This window comes from Rattus norvegicus, chromosome X (assembly GCF_021556685.1).
Source record: "Rattus norvegicus strain SHRSP/BbbUtx chromosome X, alternate assembly SHRSP_T2T, whole genome shotgun sequence".
NCBI lineage: Eukaryota > Metazoa > Chordata > Mammalia > Rodentia > Muridae > Rattus > Rattus norvegicus.
Window position 1 is genome coordinate 66,368,403 of NC_141554.1, and position 25,503 is coordinate 66,393,905.

At 41.3% G+C, this 25,503-nt stretch overlaps 1 protein-coding gene across 4 annotated transcripts in view; it reads left to right on the top strand.

The window, feature by feature from the left end:
- The window catches only part of Pcyt1b (phosphate cytidylyltransferase 1B, choline), a 98,992-nt gene that overhangs the window by 33,955 nt on the left and 39,534 nt on the right, over nucleotides 1–25,503 (top strand). For 2 of the 4 annotated variants that reach the window (XM_087599223.1, NM_173151.2), the window contains 1 exon segment: nucleotides 23,553–23,652. In XM_087599223.1, coding sequence (XP_087455349.1) covers nucleotides 23,553–23,652 — 100 coding nt within the window. 4 annotated transcript variants of the gene reach the window in all.

Sequence of the window (25,503 nt, forward strand, 5' to 3'; positions counted from 1 at the left end):
AATTCTGTAGTACATTTTCTCGATTGATGACTGATTTGGGAAAGCCTGGCTCACTATGTATGGTGATACCTCTAGGCTGGTATCTGGGTTCTCAAAAAATAGCAGGTTAAGCAAGCCAGTAAGTAGCAGTCCTCCGTGTCCTCTGCATCAGCTCTTGCCTCCCGGTTCCTGCCCTGTTCAAGTTCCTGCTCTGACTTCCCTCAGTGATAAGAATGTGGTGTGCAAGCGTAAACTGAAATAAACCCTTTCCTCCCTAAGTTGCTTTTTGCTCACCATGTTTTATCACAGCAATAGAAACCCTAGTTACGATAGATGGGAAGGTTAACAAGTCTTTGTTTTTAAAACAACATCAAAAACCCCATGTAAAACAAACAAAATCTTAACAAAACCAATCACCTGTCACCCCAAACAATTCTGTGACAAAGCTAACTCTAGGACTCTATCTTAGTCACAGTTACTATCGCTGTGATGAAACACCAAGACCACACACAACTTGGGGAGAAAGGGACTTATTTGGCTTACATATCGCAATTCAGAGTCTGTTATGGGAAGCCAAGATAGGGACCTGGAGACTGGAGCTGATACAGAGGCCATGGAGGAATGCTGCTTATTGTTTTGCTTACCCCCACTTGCTTAGCTTGCTTTCTTATAGAACCCAGGACCACCAGCCAAGGAATATCCCAACCTACAATAGGATGAACTCTCTCCCACTGATTACTAATTAAGAAATGAACCCCTCCACATCAATCATCAATCAAGAAAATACCCCCACAGACTGGCCTACCAGGTCCTAGTCTTCTGGAGGCATTTTCTCAATTAAGGTTCCCTCTTCTCAGACGATAACCAGTTTGTGTCAAGCTGACATAAAACCAGCTAGCACAGAATCAATGTACACTGAACAATGTACATTATTGTGTTCTTGGGGGAAGAAAACAGAACTGCTCAAGTTAAATCTATTAGAATATTCCTAACTCTTATCTGTCTGTACATGAAATTTGGCTAAATTAATCTACTTTTATCCTTGGATCTTTCTAGGACAGAATCCCAAGGAAGACACATAAAGACCCAACAGAGGAAGGATTGGAAAGGGAACTGTATTTCTCAAATGACTGAGAGATCAGGGTACTAAGGGGAGGGTAAGTTCCCAGAGAGAAAATGCAAAGTCAGCAGAGAGCGCAAATGAGGTGAAAAGACAGAAAGAAGAATTTCAGATTGGATTTAGGAGATAGACAGTGGCTATGTTTTGGTCAAGCTGTGTGAGTTTGGGTTCCAGTTATGAGAAAGAATAGTGTAAGTTGAGGGTCTTATCTGATAGCATTCTGCTGCTGTCTGTAAAGAGACAGGAAAGTTGTAGTGGCTGGATTCTAGCAAATGCACAAGTATCATTTTGTGGCATCCTGGAATGTTGGATCCTGTCACAGAGTGTTTTTCAAAGGCTGTTAGACTGGGAGTAGGAAGAGACAGAAATGGCTAAAATATCACACAAGTATGAAGATCTGTATTTGATCTAGAACGTGGGGATGTCACAAGCTGATAATCCCAGCTCTGTGGAGTGAAAAGAGGCTCTATGATCTACACACATATACATACGTGCGTGTGCGTGCAAACACACACAGAGAGAGAGAGAGAGAGAGAGAGAGAGAGAGAGAGAGACAGAGAGAGACAGAGACAGAGAAAGAGACGGAGATAGGGGTGGTGGGGAAGGGCATGCTGGTTCTTGATAAGACAGAATGATGAGAGAAAACAAACCAGGTCATTCGTGGCCTCTGGAGCATTAGAGCTGCCAACAAGAAGAACCTAAGATTAGCCAGAGGGAACTGGCCCGGTCTGAAGTGCAAAGGCCAGGGCCTGGTGAAGCTGAAAGTTAGTCTCTATTCACTGATGCCTGCTGTGTTTTGTCGTGAAATTATTGTGTAGATTTGAGCAAATCACATTTCTTCTATATTCCAATTCTACCACCCCAAAGGAGTGAAACAGGTGATGGTTTTACTGTAGAGTGTGATCCACTGCTCTCTGTCTGTCCAGCCTGCTGCTCCAGTCAAAACTCAGGGCTCTGCCACTCCTGGCTTGTTTCATCTGATCCATTTGGAGACAAGATAGGGTGAATGATGTTATTTATTTATTTTTTTGGTAAGATACACTGGCTAAATATGTGTAAGAAATGTTCACAAAGTACTTTGAAATTTTCCATTAATGCTGTACAAACCACTTCTTCTGATTTCTGCTTTTTTTGTCTCAGATGCCTCCTCAAAGGATCGAATGTATTCCAAATTGTATTTGTTACATTCTATTCATTGTTTAAAGAAAGCTATGTTGAATCTTCTCTTCATGTGAATAATAGTCTCCTAATTTACCTGATTCATAATACTGAAGTTTGAAACACTGGCTTTCTTTGAGGCCTGGCACTATCCCATTGAATTAGAGAAGTTTCCTTAATAGAAGCTGTCCATCTAAGTTCAATGCTTGGGGTTAAAAACCCAGAAACGGGAAAAACAATAGTCTTGAAGCTCTTGTGTCTTTAGCTAGTGCCTGAGCAAAGCTTCTCAGTGAATCTTAGGGAAATAAACATAGAAAAAGAATTATTTCATGTGACTACAGGGAGCAGGATGAGAAGGAAAAAGGAAGGAAGGTAGGAATGGAGTCAGTCATTGCAAGGCAGGCCTATTTTCTTCCAATAATCTCCCAGGTAACAGCCTCTACCTTGCTAGGGTCTGATTACCCGTTGCTGGCCTCAGACCATAGTATTATTGTTTTAACATTCCTACCTTCCTCTTTATCCCAGCATGAACTGGGCTATAAGGGAGGCTGGAGAAGCTGACCCTGCTTGGGGAAAGACAGTTTAGCACTCAATGATCTTGAAGGCGGACTTGAAAACACAGTGATTAGAAAATAAAGCAGCAAGCCCTGGTAGTGTGAGCCTGTGTAATAATGTGCAGGGCCACACAGGGCTAGCCTATTGAGCAGGATTCATTTTCATATAATCTCCTCCCTCCAGCCAAAGTCTTTGACTTGGGGTTTTTGTTTTCCTCTCCGTAATTCATGCATGCTGAACCTGACATCAGTGTAAAAGGACGCTGAGGGTTATTTAAATGGGCATTTAAGAAAAATAACAACAGCAATAATAGGTTAATAGAAACATCATGAATGATGTGTAGAGCTTATTGCCAAATGAATGATGTTGAAAGCCCATTCCTAGGACACACAGGTCTCTGGGCTTCATCTCTAGTATGCCTAATAGTGACTGCAGGCACAGCCACATAATAATAAACTGTATTGTAGCTCCAAATTGTTTAGTTATAAGGTAATTGTTCTATACTGGTTCTAGGCTGGAGGTCTTACTCATTTTTCTCAGTAGGTGATAGAGAAATGGTACAGCCATTCATAGGCACACTGTATTGGGCACTGGGTTGAATGTTCTGTATGTGTTAAACACATACAAACAGGCCACAGACTCATGACATAAGATTGCAATTCTTCACACTCTAAGAAAATCAAGGAAAAACTTCTCCCAAAATTAGATACTAACCGGTTAAGCAGAGATTTCAAATTAGATCTGTCTGACTTCTAAACTATATACACACCTCAAACCAGTGAGCCATGAGTTACCTGCTCAAGTCCCCAGAGGATTCAGAAACAATATGTGTGGGAATGCACTTTGCAGAATGCTGTATTTAGACCTCCCGTGTCACACGTTTAAATTTCAGGACTGGGAACCAAATCTGATATCTAGGCTTTTTGTAGTAAAATTAGAAATTCAAAGTAAGTACAATTTTTTTGCAATGCTGGGGATTGAACTCAGGGTTTTTCCGTGTTAGGTATGTGGTTTTCCACTGATCTGCATCCCAGTCTCAAAGGAAAAGACTTTGACATAGCAACCCTTCTCCAAAGAAACTTGTGCATATGGTCAGAGCCACCCAGCCCCCCTAGTATGTTTTACCTGAATGCTCAGTAGAAGAGGACTGGGCAAATAAGTTGTAGTCTATCTAACGGTAACGAGAATGAAGAGTAGACGGCCAACTACAAGAATGTAGTTAAATCTCACAAGCTAGACATGAGGTAATATGTACGACATAGTTTCCTTTCCACAAAATACAAAATGAGATTGGCAGAGCTCACCAATGATATTAGAAGTCAGCATAGTGGGAGGGGCATGGGTTGTTCAAGATGCTGTGGATACCCAGGGTTTAGAGAGGAACCAAAGGAGCAGTCGTTAAGACTACCCAATCCTCCCCATATCCACTGAGTATCTCTCCACGAATTCTGGTTAAATTGTTCTCCCTCACCCCACAATCTACCAGGATGGGAGCCTGGGAGCAGCATTTTGAGGGCTAATAGAGGAAGGTCCCATAAAGAAGACAGACTGATATTTCTCATATAACTGAGAGACCAGGACTCCAAGGACAGCACCATCCCTCATTGAAGATTGAAATAATGAACTTAGTTTTCATTTAAGAAGTCATATATTTTTGCAGAGTATTCCTTCTTTGGAGCATATTTGTCCATTGCCAAGAAAAAACACTTTTATTATTAAAATACAATCTTGTACATACTTCAAGCTGAGCCATGTTAGAAATAGCTGTACTCAATCTGACTGCATAGCAAACCTCCCACACTACATAATTTGTTCTAATGCTTGTTTCTTTCAATTCTCAGCAATGTTTTCTATATGTCTTCTAAACATATTTTCTGACAAAAGAATGTGTTTTAGTTTGACGTCGTTTTTTTTCTCACCTTCATGTTAGAGCTATTTGTTTTACGGTGGCAGGAAGAACAGTTTTTTTCTCTTTTAGACTACAGGAAACTGAAAAAATACTTCTAAATATTTATCATTACATGTGACAGTATGTTTTTTTTTAAAGTGCTGTGTTGAGTATCCTATGACTCAAAACATGAAACTTAAAAGAATCATTTGCCTTCATGTTCTGAAGGCTTCATTTTCGAATACCATGATAATTACATTAGCTTTATAGTACCTCCATTAGCTGATATCTTGAGGTATGATATATGCTCAAACTGGAACATCTTGGCATTTCTAATAGTCTTCTCTATGATAATTTTCATTTCAGCTGTCTTCTCGTGAGATCAGATTAAGTCATCATTGGTTGTGCCTGATCATGTGCCTAATGCAACTCACCCAGGCAGTGGAGGTGTCAGCTCTGCTGTCCTCCTTCCTTTTCCTCTCCCTTCTCTTCTTCTTCTGTGGTTTACTGTTTTGTTCGTTTCCTTTTGACTCCTTTCATTTTTTTTAAGACAGAGTTTAATGTATCTGAGACTGACCTCCAACTTGCCAGGGATGACCTTGAACTTCTGGCCCTCCTGCCCGTACCTCCCCAAGTCCTGAGATTGCAGGCCTGTGACATGGAGCCTGGTTCTGTGTGGTGCTGGGGGGATCAAACTCATGGCTTCCTAAATGCTAAGCAAGCACTCTGCCAACTGAGCTGCATTGCCAACCCCAGCCCTGTTGTTTACCAGTTGTTTTCTTGTTGTTTACCAGTGCTGCTTTCCTATTTTATTGCAAGAAATGGTTTTTGAAAGACTCACCACCATTATTATTTTTAATTACATGTATGCACATGAATGTCCACACCTTCAGAGGGCAGAGGCATAGGATCCTCCTGGAGGTGGAGATAGAAGCAGTTGTTAGCTGCCTGGATGTGGTGCTGGGAAACAAAATCAGGTCCTCTGCCAGAGCAGTATGGGCTCTTGACCACTGAACCACCTCTCCAGCCCTTCATCGCAGGAAGTGTTTTAAGCCACTAACTGATCTTATAATATCTGTTTAGCTAAAATTAGATAATACATTCTGAAAGGCACTGATCAAAACCTAGGTGAGCTGTAAGTCAGGCGACCCAATTCGTACTCTCCCTTTCGGCCATTGTATACTTTACCGTGACAGAGATGGAATGAGTGTAAATCCACATGTTAGAATTAGATCTTGGCAATGCTGCCTTTCTTGATTACTGACATGAAAAGCAACTGTAAAAAGTGTAGAACTCACTGGCCTCACTGTTCACTGCGTTGTCCTCCACTTTGCATGTAAGGAACCAGTGGTCTGCACATTCCAAATCTTGCCTTTGGGTGCTGCTGTAATGGGGGATTCCTTATAGAAATGCTCTTCTCCGCTGCTGCTGCTGCTGCTGCTGCTGCTGCTGCTGCTGCTGCTGCTGCTGCTGCTGCTGCTGCTGCTGCGGGGCTCTGCCTTGCATGGACAGTGCTATGAAGGCACCCCTTTAAAACAAAACTGTCTTCATCCAGGAGCAGTTGTTCAACTTGTAGGAACCGTGACTGCATCATGCAACAAATCTTTTTGGGTAGCACTGTGCAGGGAATTTCTTCCAGAACTTGCCACCAGGAGTGCTGGCCTTTTTCTTCAATAGCTTTCTTCTTCTTCTTCTTTTCTTAAACATAAGAACAATGGCAACCTTTATTCTCCTTGTTGCTAGGGCTGCATAGAGTTAAAGCCATTTTTGTAGGCCGACTCTCAAAAGTGCTGATGGATACAGCACGCACTCCTGCATTCTGTGTGCTTACTTCACTCTTGATCTTATCTTCTGGTGTCTAGAGATAGAGCCCGCAGGCTCGCACATGCCACGTAGACAATCCTGTCACTGAGATTTGCCCCCAGCCCTTACCCAGGGTCTATTAAGAAACTCACCTATATTTCCTTCTTTCTCCAAATAAAGCGTTTTAAACCGCCAATTTTTTACTGTTTTAAGCCACTTTAAGGTGTTGGAGAAAGGAAATAGGATAAAACGACTAATGTTCATCACATTAAAGCTCAACTGCCTATGGAAACAACTTAGAGTAAGGAAGGCATTTCTTTTTTTTTTTTTTTTTTGATTTTTTTTTTTATTAACTTGAGTATTTCTTATATACATTTCGAGTGTTATTCCCTTTCCCGGTTTCTGGGCAAACATCCCCCTCCCCCCTCCCCTTCCTTATGGGTGTTCCCCTCCCAACCCTCCCCCCATTGCCGCCCTCCCCCCATAGACTAGTTCACTGGGGGTTCAGTCTTAGCAGGACCCAGGGCTTCCCCTTCCACTGGTGCTCTTACTAGGATATTCATTGCTACCTATGGGGTCGGAGTCCAGGGTCAGTCCATGTATAGTCTTTAGGTAGTGGCTTAGTCCCTGGAAGCTCTGGTTGCTTGGCATTGTTGTACTTTTGGGGTCTCGAGCCCCTTCAAGCTCTTCCAGTTCTTTCTCTGATTCCTTCAATAGGGGACCTATTCTCAGTTCAGTGGTTTGCTGCTGGCATTCGCCTCTATATTTGCTGTATTCTGGCTGTGTCTCTCAGGAGCGATCTACATCCGGCTCCTGTCGGTCTGCACTTCTTTGCTTCATCCATCTTGTCTAATTGGGTGGCTGTATATGTATGGGCCACATGTGGGGCAGGCTCTGAATGGGTGTTCCTTCAGTCTCTGTTTTAATCTTTGCCTCTCCCTTCCCTGCCAAGAGTATTCTTTTTCCTCATTTAAAGAAGGAGTGAAGCATTCACATTTTGATCATCCGTCTTGAGTTTCGTTTGTTCTAGGGATCTAGGGTAATTCAAGCATTTGGGCTAATAGCCACTTATCAATGAGTGCATACCATGTATGTCTTTCTGTGATTGGGTTAGCTCACTCAGGATGATATTTTCCAGTTCCAACCATTTGCCTACGAATTTCATAAACTCGTTGTTTTTGATAGCTGAGTAATATTCCATTGTGTAGATGTACCACATTTTCTGTATCCATTCCTCTGTTGAAGGGCATCTGGGTTCTTTCCATTTTCTGGCTATTATAAATAAGGCTGCGATGAACATAGTGGAGCACGTGTCTCTTTTATATGTTGAGGCATCTTTTGGGTATATGCCCAAGAGAGGTATAGCTGGATCCTCAGGCAGTTCAATGTCCAATTTTCTGAGGAACCTCCAGACTGATTTCCAGAATGGTTTTACCAGTCTGCAATCCCACCAACAATGGAGGAGTGTTCCTCTTTCTCCACATCCTCGCCAGCATCTGCTGTCACCTGAGTTTTTGATCTTAGCCAATCGCACTGGTGTGAGGTGAAATCTCAGGATTGTTTTGATTTGCATTTCCCTTATGACTAAAGATGTTGAACATTTCTTTAGGTGTTTCTCAGCCATTCGGCATTCCTCAGCTGTGAATTGTTTGTTTAGCTCTGAACCCCATTTTTTAATAGGGTTATTTGTTTCCCTGCGGTCTAACTTCTTGAGTTCTTTGTATATTTTGGAAATAAGGCCTCTATCTGTTGTAGGATTGGTAAAGATCTTTTCCCAATCTGTTGGTTGCCGTTTTGTCCTAACCACAGTGTCCTTTGCCTTACAGAAGCTTTGCAGTTTTATGAGATCCCATTTGTCGATTCTTGATCTTAGAGCATAAGCCATTGGTGTTTTGTTCAGGAAATTTTTTCCAGTGCCCATGTGTTCCAGATGCTTCCCTAGTTTTTCTTCTATTAGTTTGAGTGTGTCTGGTTTGATGTGGAGATCCTTGATCCACTTGGACTTAAGCTTTGTACAGGGTGATAAGCATGGATCGATCTGCATTCTTCTACATGTTGCCCTCCAGTTGAACCAGCACCATTTGCTGAAAATGCTATCTTTTTTCCATTGGATGGTTTTGGCTCCTTTGTCAAAAATCAAGTGACCATAGGTGTGTGGGTTCATTTCTGGGTCTTCAATTCTATTCCATTGGTCTATCTGTCTGTCTCTGTACCAATACCATGCAGTTTTTATCACTATTGCTCTGTAATACTGCTTGAGTTCAGGGATAGTGATTCCCCCTGAAGTCCTTTTATTGTTGAGGATAGCTTTAGCTATCCTGGGTTTTTTGTTATTCCAGATGAATTTGCAAATTGTTCTGTCTAACTCTTTGAAGAATTGGATTGGTATTTTGATGGGGATTGCATTGAATCTGTAGATTGCTTTTGGTAAAATGGCCATTTTTACCATATTAATCCTGCCAATCCATGAGCATGGGAGATCTTTCCATCTTCTGAGGTCTTCTTCAATTTCTTTCCTCAGTGTCTTGAAGTTCTTATTGTACAGATCTTTTACTTGCTTGGTTAAAGTCACACCGAGGTACTTTATATTATTTGGGTCTATTATGAAGGGTGTCGTTTCCCTAATTTCTTTCTCGGCTTGTTTCTCTTTTGTATAGAGGAAGGCAACTGATTTATTTGAGTTAATTTTATACCCAGCCACTTTGCTGAAGTTGTTTATCAGCTTTAGTAGTTCTCTGGTGGAACTTTTGGGATCACTTAAATATACTATCATGTCATCTGCAAATAGTGATATTTTGACCTCTTCTTTTCCGATCTGTATCCCTTTGATCTCCTTTTGTTGTCTGATTGCTCTGGCTAGAACTTCAAGAACTATATTGAATAAGTAGGGAGAGAGTGGGCAGCCTTGTCTAGTCCCTGATTTTAGTGGGATTGCTTCAAGTTTCTCTCCATTTAGTTTAATGTTAGCAACTGGTTTGCTGTATATGGCTTTTACTATGTTTAGGTATGGGCCTTGAATTCCTATTCTTTCCAGGACTTTTATCATGAAGGGGTGTTGAATTTTGTCAAATGCTTTCTCAGCATCTAATGAAATGATCATGTGGTTCTGTTCTTTCAGTTTGTTTATATAATGGATCACGTTGATGGTTTTCCGTATATTAAACCATCCCTGCATGCCTGGGATGAAGCCTACTTGATCATGGTGGATGATTGTTTTGATGTGCTCTTGAATTCGGTTTGCCAGAATTTTATTGAGTATTTTTGCGTCGATATTCATAAGGGAAATTGGTCTGAAGTTCTCTTTCTTTGTTGTGTCTTTGTGTGGTTTAGGTATAAGAGTAATTGTGGCTTCGTAGAAGGAATTCGGTAGGGCTCCATCTGTTTCAATTTTGTGGAATAGTTTGGATAATATTGGTATGAGGTCTTCTATGAAGGTTTGATAGAATTCTGCACTAAACCCGTCTGGACCTGGGCTCTTTTTGGTTGGGAGACCTTTAATGACTGCTTCTATTTCCTTAGGAGTTATGGGGTTGTTTAACTGGTTTATCTGTTCCTGATTTAACTTCGATACCTGGTATCTGTCTAGGAAATTGTCCATTTCCTGAAGATTTTCAAGTTTTGTTGAATATAGGTTTTTATAGTAAGATCTGATGATTTTTTGAATTTCCTCCGAATCTGTAGTTATGTCTCCCTTTTCATTTCTGATTTTGTTAATTTGCACACACTCTCTGTGTCCTCTCGTTAGTCTGGCTAAGGGTTTATCTATCTTGTTGATTTTCTCAAAGAACCAACTTTTGGTTCTGTTGATTCTTTCTATGGTCCTTTTTGTTTCTACTTGGTTGATTTCAGCTCTGAGTTTGATTATTTCCTGCCTTCTACTCCTCCTGGGTGTATTTGCTTCTTTTTGTTCTAGAGCTTTTAGGTGTGCTGTCAAGCTGCTGACATATGCTCTTTCCTGTTTCTTTCTGCAGGCACTCAGCGCTATGAGTTTTCCTCTTAGCACAGCTTTCATTGTGTCCCATAAGTTTGAGTATGTTGTATCTTCATTTTCATTAAATTCTAAAAAGTTTTTAATTTCTTTCTTTATTTCTTCCTTGACCAGGTTATCATTGAGTAGAGCATTGTTCAATTTCCACGTATATGTGGGCATTCTTCCCTTATTGTTATTGAAGACCAGTTTTAGGCCGTGGTGGTCCGATAGCACGCATGGGATTATTTCTATCTTTCTGTACCTGTTGAGGCCCGTTTTTTGACCAATTATATGGTCAATTTTGGAGAAAGTACCATGAGGAGCTGAGAAGAAGGTATATCCTTTTGCTTTAGGATAGAATGTTCTATAAATATCCGTTAAGTCCATTTGGCTCATGACTTCTCTTAGTCTGTCGACATCACTGTTTAATTTCTGTTTCCATGATCTGTCCATTGATGAGAGTGGGGTGTTGAAATCTCCCACTATTATTGTGTGAGGTGCAATGTGTGTTTTGAGCTTTAGTAAGGTTTCTTTTACGTATGTAGGTGCCCTTTTATTTGGGGCATAGATATTTAGGATTGAGAGTTCATCTTGGTTGATTTTTCCTTTGATGAATATGAAGTGTCCTTCCTTATCTTTTTTGATGACTTTTAGTTGGAAATTGATTTTATTTGATATTAGAATGGCTACTCCAGCTTGCTTCTTCTGACCATTTGCTTGGAAAGTTGTTTTCCAGCCTTTCACTCTGAGGTAGTGTCTGTCTTTGTCTCTGAGGTGTGTTTCCTGTAGGCAGCAGAATGCAGGGTCCTCGTTGCGTATCCAGTTTGTTAATCTATGTCTTTTTATTGGGGAGTTGAGGCCATTGATATTGAGAGATATTAAGGAATAGTGATTATTGCTTCCCGTTATATTCATATTTGGATGTGAGGTTATGTTTGTGTGCTTTCATTCTCTTTGTTTTGTTGCCAAGACGATTAGTTTCTTGCTTCTTCTAGGGTATAGCTTGCCTCCTTATGTTGGGCTTTACCATTTATTATCCTTTGTAGTGCTGGATTTGTGGAAAGATATTGTGTAAATTTGGTTTTGTCATGGAATATCTTGGTTTCTCCATCAATGTTAATTGAGAGTTTTGCTGGATACAGTAACCTGGGCTGGCATTTGTGTTCTCTTAGGGTCTGTATAACATCAGTCCAGGATCTTCTGGCCTTCATAGTTTCTGGCGAGAAGTCTGGTGTGATTCTGATAGGTCTGCCTTTATATGTTACTTGACCTTTTTCCCTTACTGCTTTTAATATTCTTTCTTTATTTTGTGCATTTGGTGTTTTGACAATTATGTGACGGGAGGTGTTTCTTTTCTGGTCCAATCTATTTGGAGTTCTGTAGGCTTCTTGTATGTCTATGGGTATCTCTTTTTTTAGGTTAGGGAAGTTTTCTTCTATGATTTTGTTGAAGATATTTACTGGTCCTTTGAGCTGGGAGTCTTCACTCTCTTCTATACCTATTATCCTTAGGTTTGATCTTCTCATTGAGTCCTGGATTTCCTGTATGTTTTGGACCAGTAGCTTTTTCCGCTTTACATTATCTTTGACAGTTGAGTCAATGATTTCTATGGAATCTTCTGCTCCTGAGATTCTCTCTTCCATCTCTTGTATTCTGTTGGTGAAGCTTGTATCTACAGCAAGGAAGGCATTTCTTACATCCAGGTAAAGATTCTTAGTACCAGTGCCTATTAATGGCATGGACCTAATTAGGGTCTGTTAACTGTAAGTTGCACTTGCATTTCAGAGGGGTCATGTGTGAAACAACAGCTAACACAGATTATAAGACAAGATGTATTGGGAGGCACGGTCTAATCTTGAACTCATTACAATTGGAGAGAGGAAACAGATATTTTATAATCAGTGAAACGTGATTTCAGGTTTAGTTCTAAGATTTGTCATGCCATTTGAAAGTCACTGCTGTGTGTTCCAAAGCAGCATTGGAGGACTTGCAGCTTAGGGAAAGCCCACACACCAGGGCATAATACAGTTTCTCTCCCCGGTCTCCAAAGGACCAGTCATTACTAGTCTGATTTAGATGCAAGTGCTTAGACACTGTCTTTTTTGTTGATTTTTGTTGTTGTTTGTTTGTTTTATGAAACACAGTTTCTCTGTGTAGCCCTGGCTGTCCTGCAACTCGCTCTGTAGACCAGGTTGGCCTCGAACTTAGATACTCACCTGCCTCTGCCTCCCGAGTACTAGGATTAAAGGTGTGCTCCATCACTGCCTGGCTGTTGTTTTGTTGTTTTAACTTGTATTTTTGAGATGAGGTCTTATCTTACTCTGTATCCTTAGCTGTCCTAGAAACTCTTTATGTAGCCCAGGGTGGCTTAAACTCACACACCTGTGTCTGCCTCTCAAGTGCTGGGATTGAAGTCATACACTACCACATAACTGGCCTGATTTTATGTTTTTGAAAAGTGAACTGTCAAACCCACCTCTATTACCCGTTCCCTCTTCTCTAACGCCTCCCCTTTCCTCTTCATCATGCTTCCCTCTCTGCTTCATGTGCTGTTTTATTTTTAAGCCCATTGAATCCACATAGTGCTGCCCGTATGGACATGGGTAGAGGACCATTTATTGGAGCATGGGTAGTCTCTACGGCGCTGAATGCCTGAGGAAAACCGACTCCTCCACTCCCAGCAGCCATTAACTGCCGATAGCTTCTCAGGCCATGGTGGTACTTTGTGACTCCCTCCCTGATCCTGTTCAGGTTTGGACTTTATCTGGTTTGATTTTGTGCAGCTCTTTTGCAGGAGCATACAGCCACTGCCAGTGAATAACTATACCTGTCCTCTCACGCCCAGATAGCTGCATTGAAATAGTTGTGTGGTGTTTTTTTTTCCCCCTAATGGAGTTCCTACAAGGCAAATCTAAATAAAGTTGCAAATGTATTTAAAAAATATTTCAGGTAACTTTTTAACTGTGCTATATTGTTTTGCTTTTAAACAGCTTCAACCTATTTATTCCCAACAATAGAAAAGTGGGCAAAGGACAGGTTATTCTCAGAAGAAAATACAAATGGCTAATAAACATTTGAAAAATGTTCAATCTTTCCTATAATCAAAATAATGCAAATTGAAACAGCATGATGCCATTTTTTGGTCTATAAAATTGACAAAGATAATACTTAATGCCAGCGAGATGGCAAGAAGATAGGCGCTTTTCATACATTGTAATGTGAGTGTGAATGACGCAGCCTTTGTAGAGGTAATTTACCAATAGATGTTAAAACATTCTTCAAATGTTTATCTTTAAAATGTTTACACCCCTGATCTAAGTAATTTAGCTCCTAGGCATCTATTCAAAGAAAACAATCACAGATTCAGAATTATGTTTAGAATGTTACTTTTATTAAGAAAATATATTTTAAATTAACCCTTAATATTAGGGAACTATTTAAGACTTTTCTTTTTTCAAGATTTATTTTATTTTTAATTATGTGTATATGAATATGTCTGTGTGTGGGTATGTGCATGTGTGTGCATAGGTGCCGACAGACTCCAGAAGAGGGCATCAAATTCCCTGGTATGCAATTCTAAACATAGAGCTATCTCTCAGACTATGTATGATTTTCCCATTCAGTGTTATATTTTATTGTCCTCTAAATTAGCAAGGTTGAAAACTCATTAAATGATATGGTAAGAGTGTCATGATGTGTGGGGTGAAGAAAGTGCTTATGCAGTAAAGTTCTAAAGCTTTTAGTGTGTGTGCATGGCACATCGGAAAGGCTGAAACTAAAAGATAACATTTTACCAACAGTTGACTCTGGAAAACAGAATTAAACTATTTGAGGTTTGTCATCTCTTAACTTTCTCTAGTTTCCTGAAATATATACTATGATGATAAGAGACATTTAGAGTACACTGTTAATCTGTGTACTTTCTTCTTGAGTTCAGTTCCTATTTCTGTCTTTGTCAGCAATCACTTTCTCCAGATATTATTCAACTAGTATTTATTAGGGACATACTCTGTGTCCGGGACTGTACTGGGGAATGGAGCTATAGCAAAAAAGATGGAAGGCCAAGTCCTTGCTTTCTTGGCCTTTTCACAATGGTGGAGAAAGACTGTCTACAAATTTAGTGTCTCCTTGCTAGCCAACTTGGACCCTTCTTTCTGCCTTCATGCTTTTAGATGTTATAATATGAATTCATTCCAATTGCTTTAAGCATCACTTATATTAAGTCGTCTTCTAGAGTCCCATTGCCAGTTTTTAGTGCTCTCTCCCAAATTTCAGCCTTGTACATACAGTCTTGACATCCCTACATGGAGATCTAACAGTAATGTCCAAAATGAGGGAGTGAGAACAGAACCCAAATCTTTCTATCCTTCCTACCACAGACTTCCCCTTTTAGAACCTTTCCCATCCAGAGAACGGTAACACAGGTGGTCCCATTCCCCCCCCACACCAGTTACTTTGAAATTATCCTAGCTTCTCCTCTTTTTCATACTTTGTATCCAATGTATTCCAAATTTTACTTATCCAAAATCTATGTAAAATCTGATGTCTCATTACCTCTAGCGCAGTGGTTTTGTTTCTACCTTAGATCTTACCAGTTTGTTCTCAATGTATCCTCTAAGGTCCTGTCAAAGTGCAGTCAAAGCCAGGTGTGGTGGTGCATGCCTGTAATCCCAGCATAGGAAAGGCTAAGAAAGAAGCAAGAGCTCAGGCCACCACCAGATGAATAGTGAGTTCAAGGCCAGCCTGGGCTACATAAGACCTTGTCTCAAAAAGAGAACAAAAACCAGAGACTAGACAGATGACTCATTAGGGAAGAGTGCTTGCAATACAACATGAGAACTTGAGTTTTGATTTCAGCATCCATGTTTAAAAAAAAAAGATGTAAGCACATACACACATCTAACCCAGTGCCGTGGTGGGAGAGGTAGGATGATTCCTAACTAGGCTGACTGTCAGCCTAGCTTCAGTTTCAGTGACAGACCATGTCTAAAATAAAAAAGGCAAGGACTAGAGAGATGGCTCAGCGGTTAAGAGCACTGATTGCTCTTCCAGAGGTCCTGAGTTCAATTCCCAGCAACCACGTGGTGGCTCATGACCATCTGTAATGAGATCTGACTGTGACAGTGTACTCACATATAGAAAATAAATAAATAAAATAAATAAATCTTTAAAAAAGGCAGAGAATGCTAAAGAAGGACACCCAGCATCCTTCTGGCCTCCAGATATACACATACAGGTAATGTGCATCCAGTCCTCACTCATATACATAAACAGCACACGCACGTGCACACATACACACACACACCACTTACATGCAAAAATCAGATCACTCTTGCTTGCTTTCTTCTCTCTTATTTCTCCTCCTTTACTACTGGGAATTGAATCTAAGCTCTCATCCATCCTAGGCAAACACTACCATTAAGGTATGTCCCAACGTTTTACTTTTATTCAGAGACAAGGTCCCATTGAATGGCCCAGGCTGGCCTTGAACTCACTCTGCAGCCCAGGCAGGCCTTGCACTTCAGCGTTCTGAGTAGCTGAGTTTATAGGCCTCCATTGTCTCTCCACCTCAGTGAGTTTGGAGCTCCCTATTATCTTCCTTCACCGTCCTTTCTACCTGTCCTCGCCTTAGTTTTTGCATAGCTGCAATCACCACTTAACACACTGCATGTATTTTACGTTCTTCTCGCTTGTCATTACTGTTCAGTGTTATGAGGACAGGATGGTTTTGTCGGTGGTGGTTGGTTGGTTGGTTGGTTTTTTTTTTCTTTTTTTGTCTGTTATTGCCTCTGATGTGACCTCAGAATCTACAACAGTACCTAACATACACTAAGTACTACTCACGTGGTATAAAATGTTGAAGAAAGGGATAATGGGTAGATATTATGACAGTGATTTAAATCTTTCAAAAGCACAAATGAGTTCTAAAACTTCCCTATGCGCAGGAATTATATCAGCTAGTTTATAGATAATAGCTGAGTGCTTTTATTTTCCATAAGACCTACCCTCCATATTAAGGACACCTGAGTCTTGATTAGATTTTCTGCAACTCTGAAATCACAGAAGAGGAAAAATATTTCTTTAGATTTATTTTTGTATTATGTAAATGACATGAATATGTTCTCATTATAAGAACAAAGCAAAATAACTCGGATCTTCTTCCCAAGGAGGTAATTAAGTATGTGCTGTTTATTCTTCTGCTAAGTGGCCCTTCCTGTGATAACAGAAATGTTCTCTGTCTGTACTGTCCGATAGACCTGCTGGCCATATGTGCTTATTAAATACTTTTAGTGTGGCTAGCATGACTGAGATTCTGTTTTAAATTTTGTTTTGTTTTAAGTATTATATAACTTTAAATAGCCATATGTGAACAATAACTATCATTTCAGCCTAATTATTATCTATTTCTATCTCTCCCTTTCCCTTTTTAAAATCATAAATGACATTACATAGTATTAACATGCATGTATACTGTTCTTGCATTCAGGAAAATATCCTAGGAATGATTCCTTCTTGATACACATATATCTGGCCCAGTCTTTGTGGTGGCACCTATCACTTCTTCCAAAATGAGAAAACAGTACTTCTTGGTGTTGGTCCACATTCTGGGCCTCATTATTCTCCACTCTGGATTTCTGCTGGCAAGGCTTTCATATCAGCTATGTGATTTTGGGATCCTACATAATCGAGACTCTGGTGACTTGTGTATTTCAGACCTATGGTCAACTGTTTATTTTCTTCTATCTTGTAATCAGACTAAACTTTTATGATCCTAAATTAAATCTGGATTTAAAATTATTTTCAGAGATGAGAAATAGAATGTTTTATGATATCCTTTTTTATTCACAATTTGTGGTTCTCAGTCTGATCAGTCCGCTTGTTGTCAGTCAGTGATGCACAGCGTGTAAGTACAGGTATTATGTGTCATTTTTTGCACTCCAGTAGTAATTGTATCATACGTTTTATATTGTACCTGATAGCTATCTCTGTGTGCATGTGCATATATGTATGTCTATGTGTGTATGCAGGTATGGACATGTAGCTTCGTGTGCATATGCAGCTGCTTGAACACATACTTGTAGAGGTCTTGCTATGGACCTCAAGCTGACCTTGAACTCCTAGGTAGCCTAATCTGGCTGGGAACTCAGGAGACTTCTGCCTCAGTCTCTTGAGTACACTCCCCACTACGTAAGCCTAAGTTTTAGGTAAATATATGACAAGTCTCAGTAAAAGAGATTCTGTAAAGCAATGTCCAATATACAATGTCCTTCCCTTTGCAAAGCCTTTTGGGAGTATAGCTTTTATATGGTACTGTGGCACAGTTTACATAACTGGAACACATGTGACAAATGGGAAGCACGTTCACGAGCAATGGTTGGGTGTTCTGAAATCCTAAATTAGGCAAGAAGACTTTTACTATGGACTAGAACCAAATCTGTGGTCTTCCAAGGCCCATGTACATGTGAGGTCTGTCTGGGGCACTGGGCCAGGGCTTCTTATCCCTTGAAAGTTGTCACTCTTGTGCTGAATGGACTCTTGTATCTCATAGTCCAATTTTGAATGTGGTTCTCCAGGGAGGCATGGTCTATGGTTCTGATAACACTCACTAGTCTCATTACTTGATTTCTATGAATTGTATATTGAAAAGAATGGGACTTGGGTTACAAATATGAAATGGTTGGAATTGCCTTTTGAATTACTATCCTTTCATGTTCTGAAAGGGCAACTCTTCACTTTAGTAGATTGCTGCCCAAGTCACCCTCTTTCCTGCCTTTCTTATTTGTTCCTTTACTTGCCTACCTTCCAGACATCTAGCATAACTTAACTGTGTAGCTTGTGCTAGAAACACTAGAAAAGGTGATCTGGGCACCTTAGCGTCTAAATCGGGGGTAAAAAATATCTGCCACATACTCTTACTTCTTCAGTTAATTGTTTTTGAGTTTCCCCTTCCAGATTATCAGGCATCTCTGTATCTTCTTTCTGTGGTCTTCTCTTATCTAAAAATTTGAATATTTCCTCAGTTCAGAGGGAGCCAAAATGACAGCTGAATCTAAAGGATCTACCTATGAAATGGCTTCTTGTCATCAATTAATGTCACTATTGCAGACAGATCCTGCATAGTTTGCTAGACACTGTGCCTATCCTGCAGAGTTCTTGTATAAACTAAATGAGCAAATATATCTGACACTTTATATGCATCACTGTGTAGACAATCAAAGTCTTAGTTGTTTTGTTTTCTTTTCTTTTCTTTCTTTCTTTCTTTTTTTTTTTTTTTTTTTTTTTTGGAGCTGGGGACCGAACCCAGGGCCTTGCGCTTGCTAGGCGAGCGCTCTACCACTGAGCTAAATCCCCAACCCCAAAGTCTTAGTTGTTATACTGTGTCATTGGGCCCCACTTTCATGTCTTCACAAAAGGCCTGTCAAATACATCAGAGTACCCCAGTAAGCATCTTGGCTTTGGTAAGGTTTGAGGAGTAGGTAGGGACCTTGGTCCCATGTAGACATCTAGATAGGTCAAAGGCCAGATTAACCCCATCCTCCCTCCTCCTAGGAGACTCTTGGTATTTTATTCTCGATTGTTCTGAGGTGAGCCCATTGACTGTATGTAAAGAAAACAGAACCTAATGAGCATAGATTCCTTAGACATTAAATGATTTGTTTTGCTCTTGAAAAGTTATTTTTTTTTAAAGATTTACTTTATTTATATGTGTACACTGTAGCCTGTAGCTATCTTTAGATGCACCAGAAGAGGGCATCAGATCTCATTACAGATGGTCGTGAGCCACCATGTGGTTGCTGGGAATTGAACTCAGGACCTTTGGAAGAGCAGTCGGTGCTTTTAACCGCTGAGCCATTTCTCCAGCCCGAAAAGTTATTAATTGTAGTCTGATGTGTTCAGACTAAAAAATATAGGGGTTGGGGATTTAGCTCAGTGGTAGAGCGCTTGCCTAGCAAGCGCGAGGCCCTGGGTTCAGTCCCCAGCTCCGAAAAAAAGAAAAAAAAATATTACTTCAAGTTATACAAGTGGTTGGTATTTGCCAGGCCTTCACCAAGTCTTGCTGAATATAGAGTTTAATTACTTTTAATTAAATTATTTATTATTATTATTATTATTATTATTATTATTATTATTATTTGCCTTTACATGGGTTCTAGGAACTGAACCTGAGTTGCTGGCCCTGCACGGAAAGCACCTTCACCCACTGAGCCATCTCATTGTTCCAATGTAGTGTCAAATGCTCAACCCATTTCAGCATCACTTTGAAAGGAAAACTTCCGGAAAGCGGGGATTCAACTGGCTTATTTTGCATTGTCCCTGTTCTATGCGTAGTTGTTTTGTATATTACAAATATGAGCCCTTCCCACGCCAACTACAGTTACAGAGGCTCATCTGTGCGCATGCTGCACACATAGGCACTTAGGGGTTTTGCGTGTTTTCCTTCTCTTCAGTCTTCCCATTTCCTTACTTCTGAGCCATGAGAATCAACAGCAAAATGCACAGCATACATAAACTATCTTCATCTTTCAGTAAAATTTCTCTCTGTTTTAATGCTAGCTTTCATGCCCTCGTAACACATCTTCCTTATGAAACAACACTTTGTCTAGTAAGCTTTGTGGCCAGTACATAAAAATATTTCTAGTCATTTTTAGACTATTTGATTAACTGTTCATATACACATGTAAATGAAACAGCTGTGTAAAATCCAAATACGTGAACACTGAAGCAAGAGGTTTATGAGTTCCAGGTTAGCCCGGGCTATATAGCAAGTTACAGCTAACTTGGGCTAGCATGATGGTAAGACTGTATCTTTAAAAATCCTTACAACAACAACAAGAAGACAGAAACAGATGAAGAAATCATTAATGTAATATACTTCTATTTGGGTCTGGATAGATAGCTTAGCAGTTAGTAGTACTTGCTGCACTTCTAGGAGACCTAGGGTTTGGTCCACAGTACCTGTGTCACGTACCTCACAACTGCCTGCAACTCCAGCTGCAGGGCATTGGCTGCCCTCTTCTGGCTCCTGTGGGTACCCACAAACATGAGGCTTATTCACATGCGTGCACACGCGGACACACACACACACACACACACACACACGCAACCACTTTACTAATTTGGGTTGTGTGCATTGTTAAGATGCATTCCTGAGTCATTTTTCTTATTTGTATGGAGAACTGCATTATCTATCACCATACAATAATATGCAGTGCTATGTGTGACCTGATGAGTAAGGAGAGCAGTTGTAGGTACGATGAATTGGCTACTAAGCATAGTATACATATAACCGCTGTTTCTCAGAACAATCCTGTAAGATAGATACCCCTTTTGCACATGAGACTGAATCCAGCTCCATTACAGAACTTGCTTTTAGGAACAGGCGAAGTCAAATAACTCTTTCACCACATGTGTAGCTAGTTCCTGCTAAAGGGATAATATTGGGCCAGCCATGACTTTCCCTGCCACAGCTGTTGGACCCAAGAGTGCACCTGACACAGCTGTAGCCAAGTCTGGTTGGATCCTGATTTAAAAATATGAGCTTAGCCAGACAGGTTCTACTTTATAACTGTGTGTGTGTGTGTGTGTGTGTGTGTGTGTGTGTGTGTGTGTGTGTGTACTAGGGATGGTACCCAGGGCTTTGTATGTGCTAGGTAAGCACTCTACTACTGAGGAAGATCATGAGTTCAAAGTCAACCTAGGCTACCTGGCAAAACCTTGTGTCGATACAAGCAAGCAAGTAAACAAAGCAACCTCGGGGTAGCTTGTGAAGGGAAACTTGAGAAAACCATGTGGAGCCGCATATAAGCTGAAGTTCTGGGGAATGGGAAGCAAGCAGAGACGGGTAGAGGATGCAAGGGGATGGACCAGAAAGAAACATGCTGCAGACAGGTTGGTGCAGAACACTTGGCATGCCGAGGGCACACTCTGCTCGTTTCCTTTCTCCACTTACTGTGCCTCAAAATATATCACCCACCCAAGAGCTAACTTTAGTGCATGTTTTAAACCAGAAGAGCCTAATTAAAGTGTACACTCAGTAAGTGTTACAAAGGAGATTTGAACAGGAGTCTTACAAATACAGATGGCACTCCTTTGCCACATCACACACGTTTCTCTGCTCGACTGGCGCCCTCCAAATGTATCCTAACGAATCAGAGAAACAAAACGAAACAAAAACAAAAAATGGAGTTACGTTTTCGCTGGAGTCTTGGTTTATTGCCAGAGCCCTTAAGGACAGGATGGGAGTTATGGAAGGGTTAGGCAACTAAGTAGGAGATCTCAAAAGTGCAGCAGGATTCCTGTCTCAGAGGAGAAGGTACTGAATCAGGCCACAGGATGGGGCCAGGGCAGTTTGCTTCTTGTCAGTGTAGAGAACTTGGTGTCTTAGACAACATGGTCTTGTCAAAAGCAAGGACTAACTTCCAGGAATGATAGTGCATGCCTACTAGCCTAGCGTTCGGGAGGACAAGTTTGGAGGATTTTGAGGTCAAGGTCAGCTTGGGATATGTAACAAGGTCCTGACTTTAACAAAATTAAAAAGCCAAGGAGTGGGATAGCTTTATCCCTACATTTAGCCCTAGATTTTCATATGGCGGCTGACATAGCTTTGAGTAAATAAGTAACTGAAGAAATATGAATAAATTAATGGCAGACGTAAATCATGTCCCCTGCTCAAATGTCTAGATCCTTCCTCAGCCACATCTTCCCAAGTTAAGGAATACACCTATCTCCATTTCTAATAATTCATGCAGCACCATGAATAATATTTACAGTGACTAGTAAACCTTAGGTTAAAACAAAAACAGGAACAAGAAACCCGAGGTGACTGTGGTAATGACATAGCTCAAAGACTGCAAATGGACAAGTCTGAATTGCCCTGTTTACAAAAAACACCGCCCGCTTTGTCTTCCTCTGTCTGGAGAGAGTGAGGTTTTCATTTTAAGAGGCTGACTAAAAAATGCAGGGCCACTTCCTGGGCAGGCTTCCAAGTGACTACATCTTTCTCACAGCGTTCCCCAGAGCCTCAGCCCAAGCTGCCTGGGGCGGGGCCTCTAGCCATTGGTAGCTGGGGGAGCTACCACAGGAGCAGCTATCTGCAGCCCGCCAGAATTGCTGTGCTTTTAGGCTTTCTCCGGTGCAGATATCAGGCTTGGCCTTTGCATTGAAGAGACGTCGGCATCTGTGATTGGCCAGGCTGGTGTGTGTGTGTGTGTGTGTGTGTGTGTGTGTGTGTGTGTGTGTGTGTATTACAGGAGATGTCGTGCCACGCTTCTGAATATGAGGTTCCTTTCAGCAGAGTGTCCCGGGTGTGGGTGAGTCTAAATATCTGAAGACTGCCCTTCTTGGTTGGGAAATGCTCAAAGCTGGGCATTATGATTTTCTAAGGGCATGACTTAGCATATTTCTTAATCTTACTGAACCTCGGTTGCCTTTTCTGTGAAATAGGCATAGTATGTATGCAGCATAGTGTGTTGGGAGGCCAGAAAGAGATGGCAACCCCAGAGCATCTCATCTAACCCCTGGCATATGGTAGGCATCGTACAAACCTGCTATTTCTTCTTTTTTCTTTTATTCGTTCTTAGTTTTGAATACAGGGTTTCACTCTATAGCTCAGGCTGGTCTTGAACTCTCCATCCTCCAGTCTCAGTCTCCTGAGTGTTGAGATTACATATGTAAGTCACCATGCCTGACTAGCTCTTAATATTCCTGATGTGTGAGTTAAAGAGGAGGGGGAAGGGACTGTGACAAAGCTTTATTTCTAGGAGTACAATATTGCTCTGGCAGGCCCAGCAGATATATTCTACTTCTTCCCGCTAGCACCGCCAGTCTCACTCTCTGAAGCCCGAGCCATTGTGGAACACTGAGGAACTCACTCCATAGCTCAGGCTGGCTTGGAACTTACTGTGATCATCCTGCCTTGGGCTCTTCACTTAAACACGGGGATGACAGGTGTGAGCCATCGTGACCTGCTATTCTCTTCGTAGTCGTACCTGCCTACCAAACGGGAAACTTCAAGGGAGGAGGATGGTGCTGAAGAAATCTTGATCAGAATGTATTTCCCTTCTCTTTTTTCCTTCTAGACCCTGACTGCACCAGCCCCATTTGCCGATGAGTCCAGCTGCCAGTGCCAAGCGCCTCATGAAAAACTGACCATTGCTCAGGCCCGCTTAGGAACTCCAGGTGAGGCTGTCTTGACATCTGAAGTTCTAACAAAGCATTGTGTGAACAGGGCTTACTTTCAGAGTGGAATCTTAGTACAGTGGGAGAATGGAGAACAATACTAGTGGGTAGTTGAGTATGAGGACTTACAACTGTAATCTCAGCACTGAGGAGGCCGAAGGAGAAGGGCAGCTGTGAATTCAGGAACATCGTGGGTTGTGTAGTGAGTTCCAAGACAACCTGGGCTGAAGAGTAAGAGTCTGTTGTTTAAAAAAAAAAACAAAACAGCAATAACTTAGACACATCGAGGTTGCCAAGGTAAAAACGCAGGAGATGCTTAAGGCCAAGCTCTGTCATTTACTAGTTCCACAGACTCTGGCGACTCATGAAAAGGTCTGGATTTATCTTGTCATTGGCAAAACAGGGACAATGTCTTGTTCCACATGGCTTTTGTGACAGACAGGTTCCGTAAAAAGTCCATTTTCAAGGGGTTGATGAACTAAGTCACTATAATTGTACCTGTTCTGAAATGTCTTCATTTTTCTGTTTTAAGCGAGCCCTAAAAAGACGAGGTTCTGTTCTAGTAGTGTATTCCTCCATCTGTTCCTGTAGCTTATGTCAGAAGAGCAATGGGGATGAGAAGAAACTATAAAGTACCATGTCTGCTCCCCATGGGCTTTCGTGGTAATTAAAGAGGCAAGACTGTTAAACATGAAGTAAAAGCCACGGGCACATGTATGCTTGTACAACACTGATGATAAGTGACAGTTCAGAGAACGGCACATTCCCATGGCCTGGAGAGGTCAGGCAAGCCCTAACGGAGGATGCAGAACATAGCTTGTTCTTTTGACAGAACTTTTGGACCATGCCAACAGAAAACAGTCATTCTGTAGGGGTAGAATCAGAACAGTGCAGGAAAGCACAGAGCTAGACAGCTGTCTGGGGGTAAATGTGGACCAGCCCAGTCGGTTAGGACAGAGTGAAAAATATGACTAGTTGAGCGAGTTAAAGATTTAAGGCATTGATGATGGTAAAACAGACTGAGCTCCTACTGCCACTGCAATGCACAGACAACCCAAGTTTAAAGGAATCCACAGGGCAGAGGACAGTGTGTCAACGACGAGTGTTAGGCATCTACTCAATGTGTACAAGGTCCTAAGGCCTTTATGTGTATCCTATCATTTTCCTCTCACAATTCAACATGGCCAAGTCTTTCAGTATTTCATACAGGAGGAAACGAAGGCTTAGAGAGGTTGCAAAGCTGCATAAGGCCCTTCAGCTGGCAAGTGGCAAGGCTTCTTATACTGGAGCCTGCATCAGTAACCAGGAGGACTTGATGTCTGGGATTTCGCACCGGAGTATGAGTTTGTCTACTTGAGCTGGGACCCAGTAAGCTGTAACTCTTGACAACCTCCCAGGTAGGAAGGCTGGGGTCTCAGTGCCAGAATGTGCCCTATCTAACTTAATCTTTAAAACCTGAGAAGATTAGAGAACTGGTGTTATAACTGGGTAGAGCTGGGACTAAGTCTCTATTGTATCACCCCTATTTCATCCAGTACAAAGGCCTTCTGGGTGAGGGCTGTCCTCAGCTAGTCTCAGGACTAAGTGAAGACATCCACAGGCCCTGCCGTGAGGGTAGGTATGTGAGTGCAGCAGATAAACAACGCTTTCACTGTAATCATTTGCTCCATTTTGACCTCTGTCGATCTATCCATAGTCTCTCTCCCTGCCCACCTCTCCTCCCTCTCTGCCCCTTCCCTCTTTTTCTCATTCCCCCATCCCTTGAAGAGACCAAAGAACCAGGTTCCTCTTTTTGCTTTGGGCCCTGTAGGAGTTTCCCAGTCTGGAAATTGCTGACACATTACAATTTTA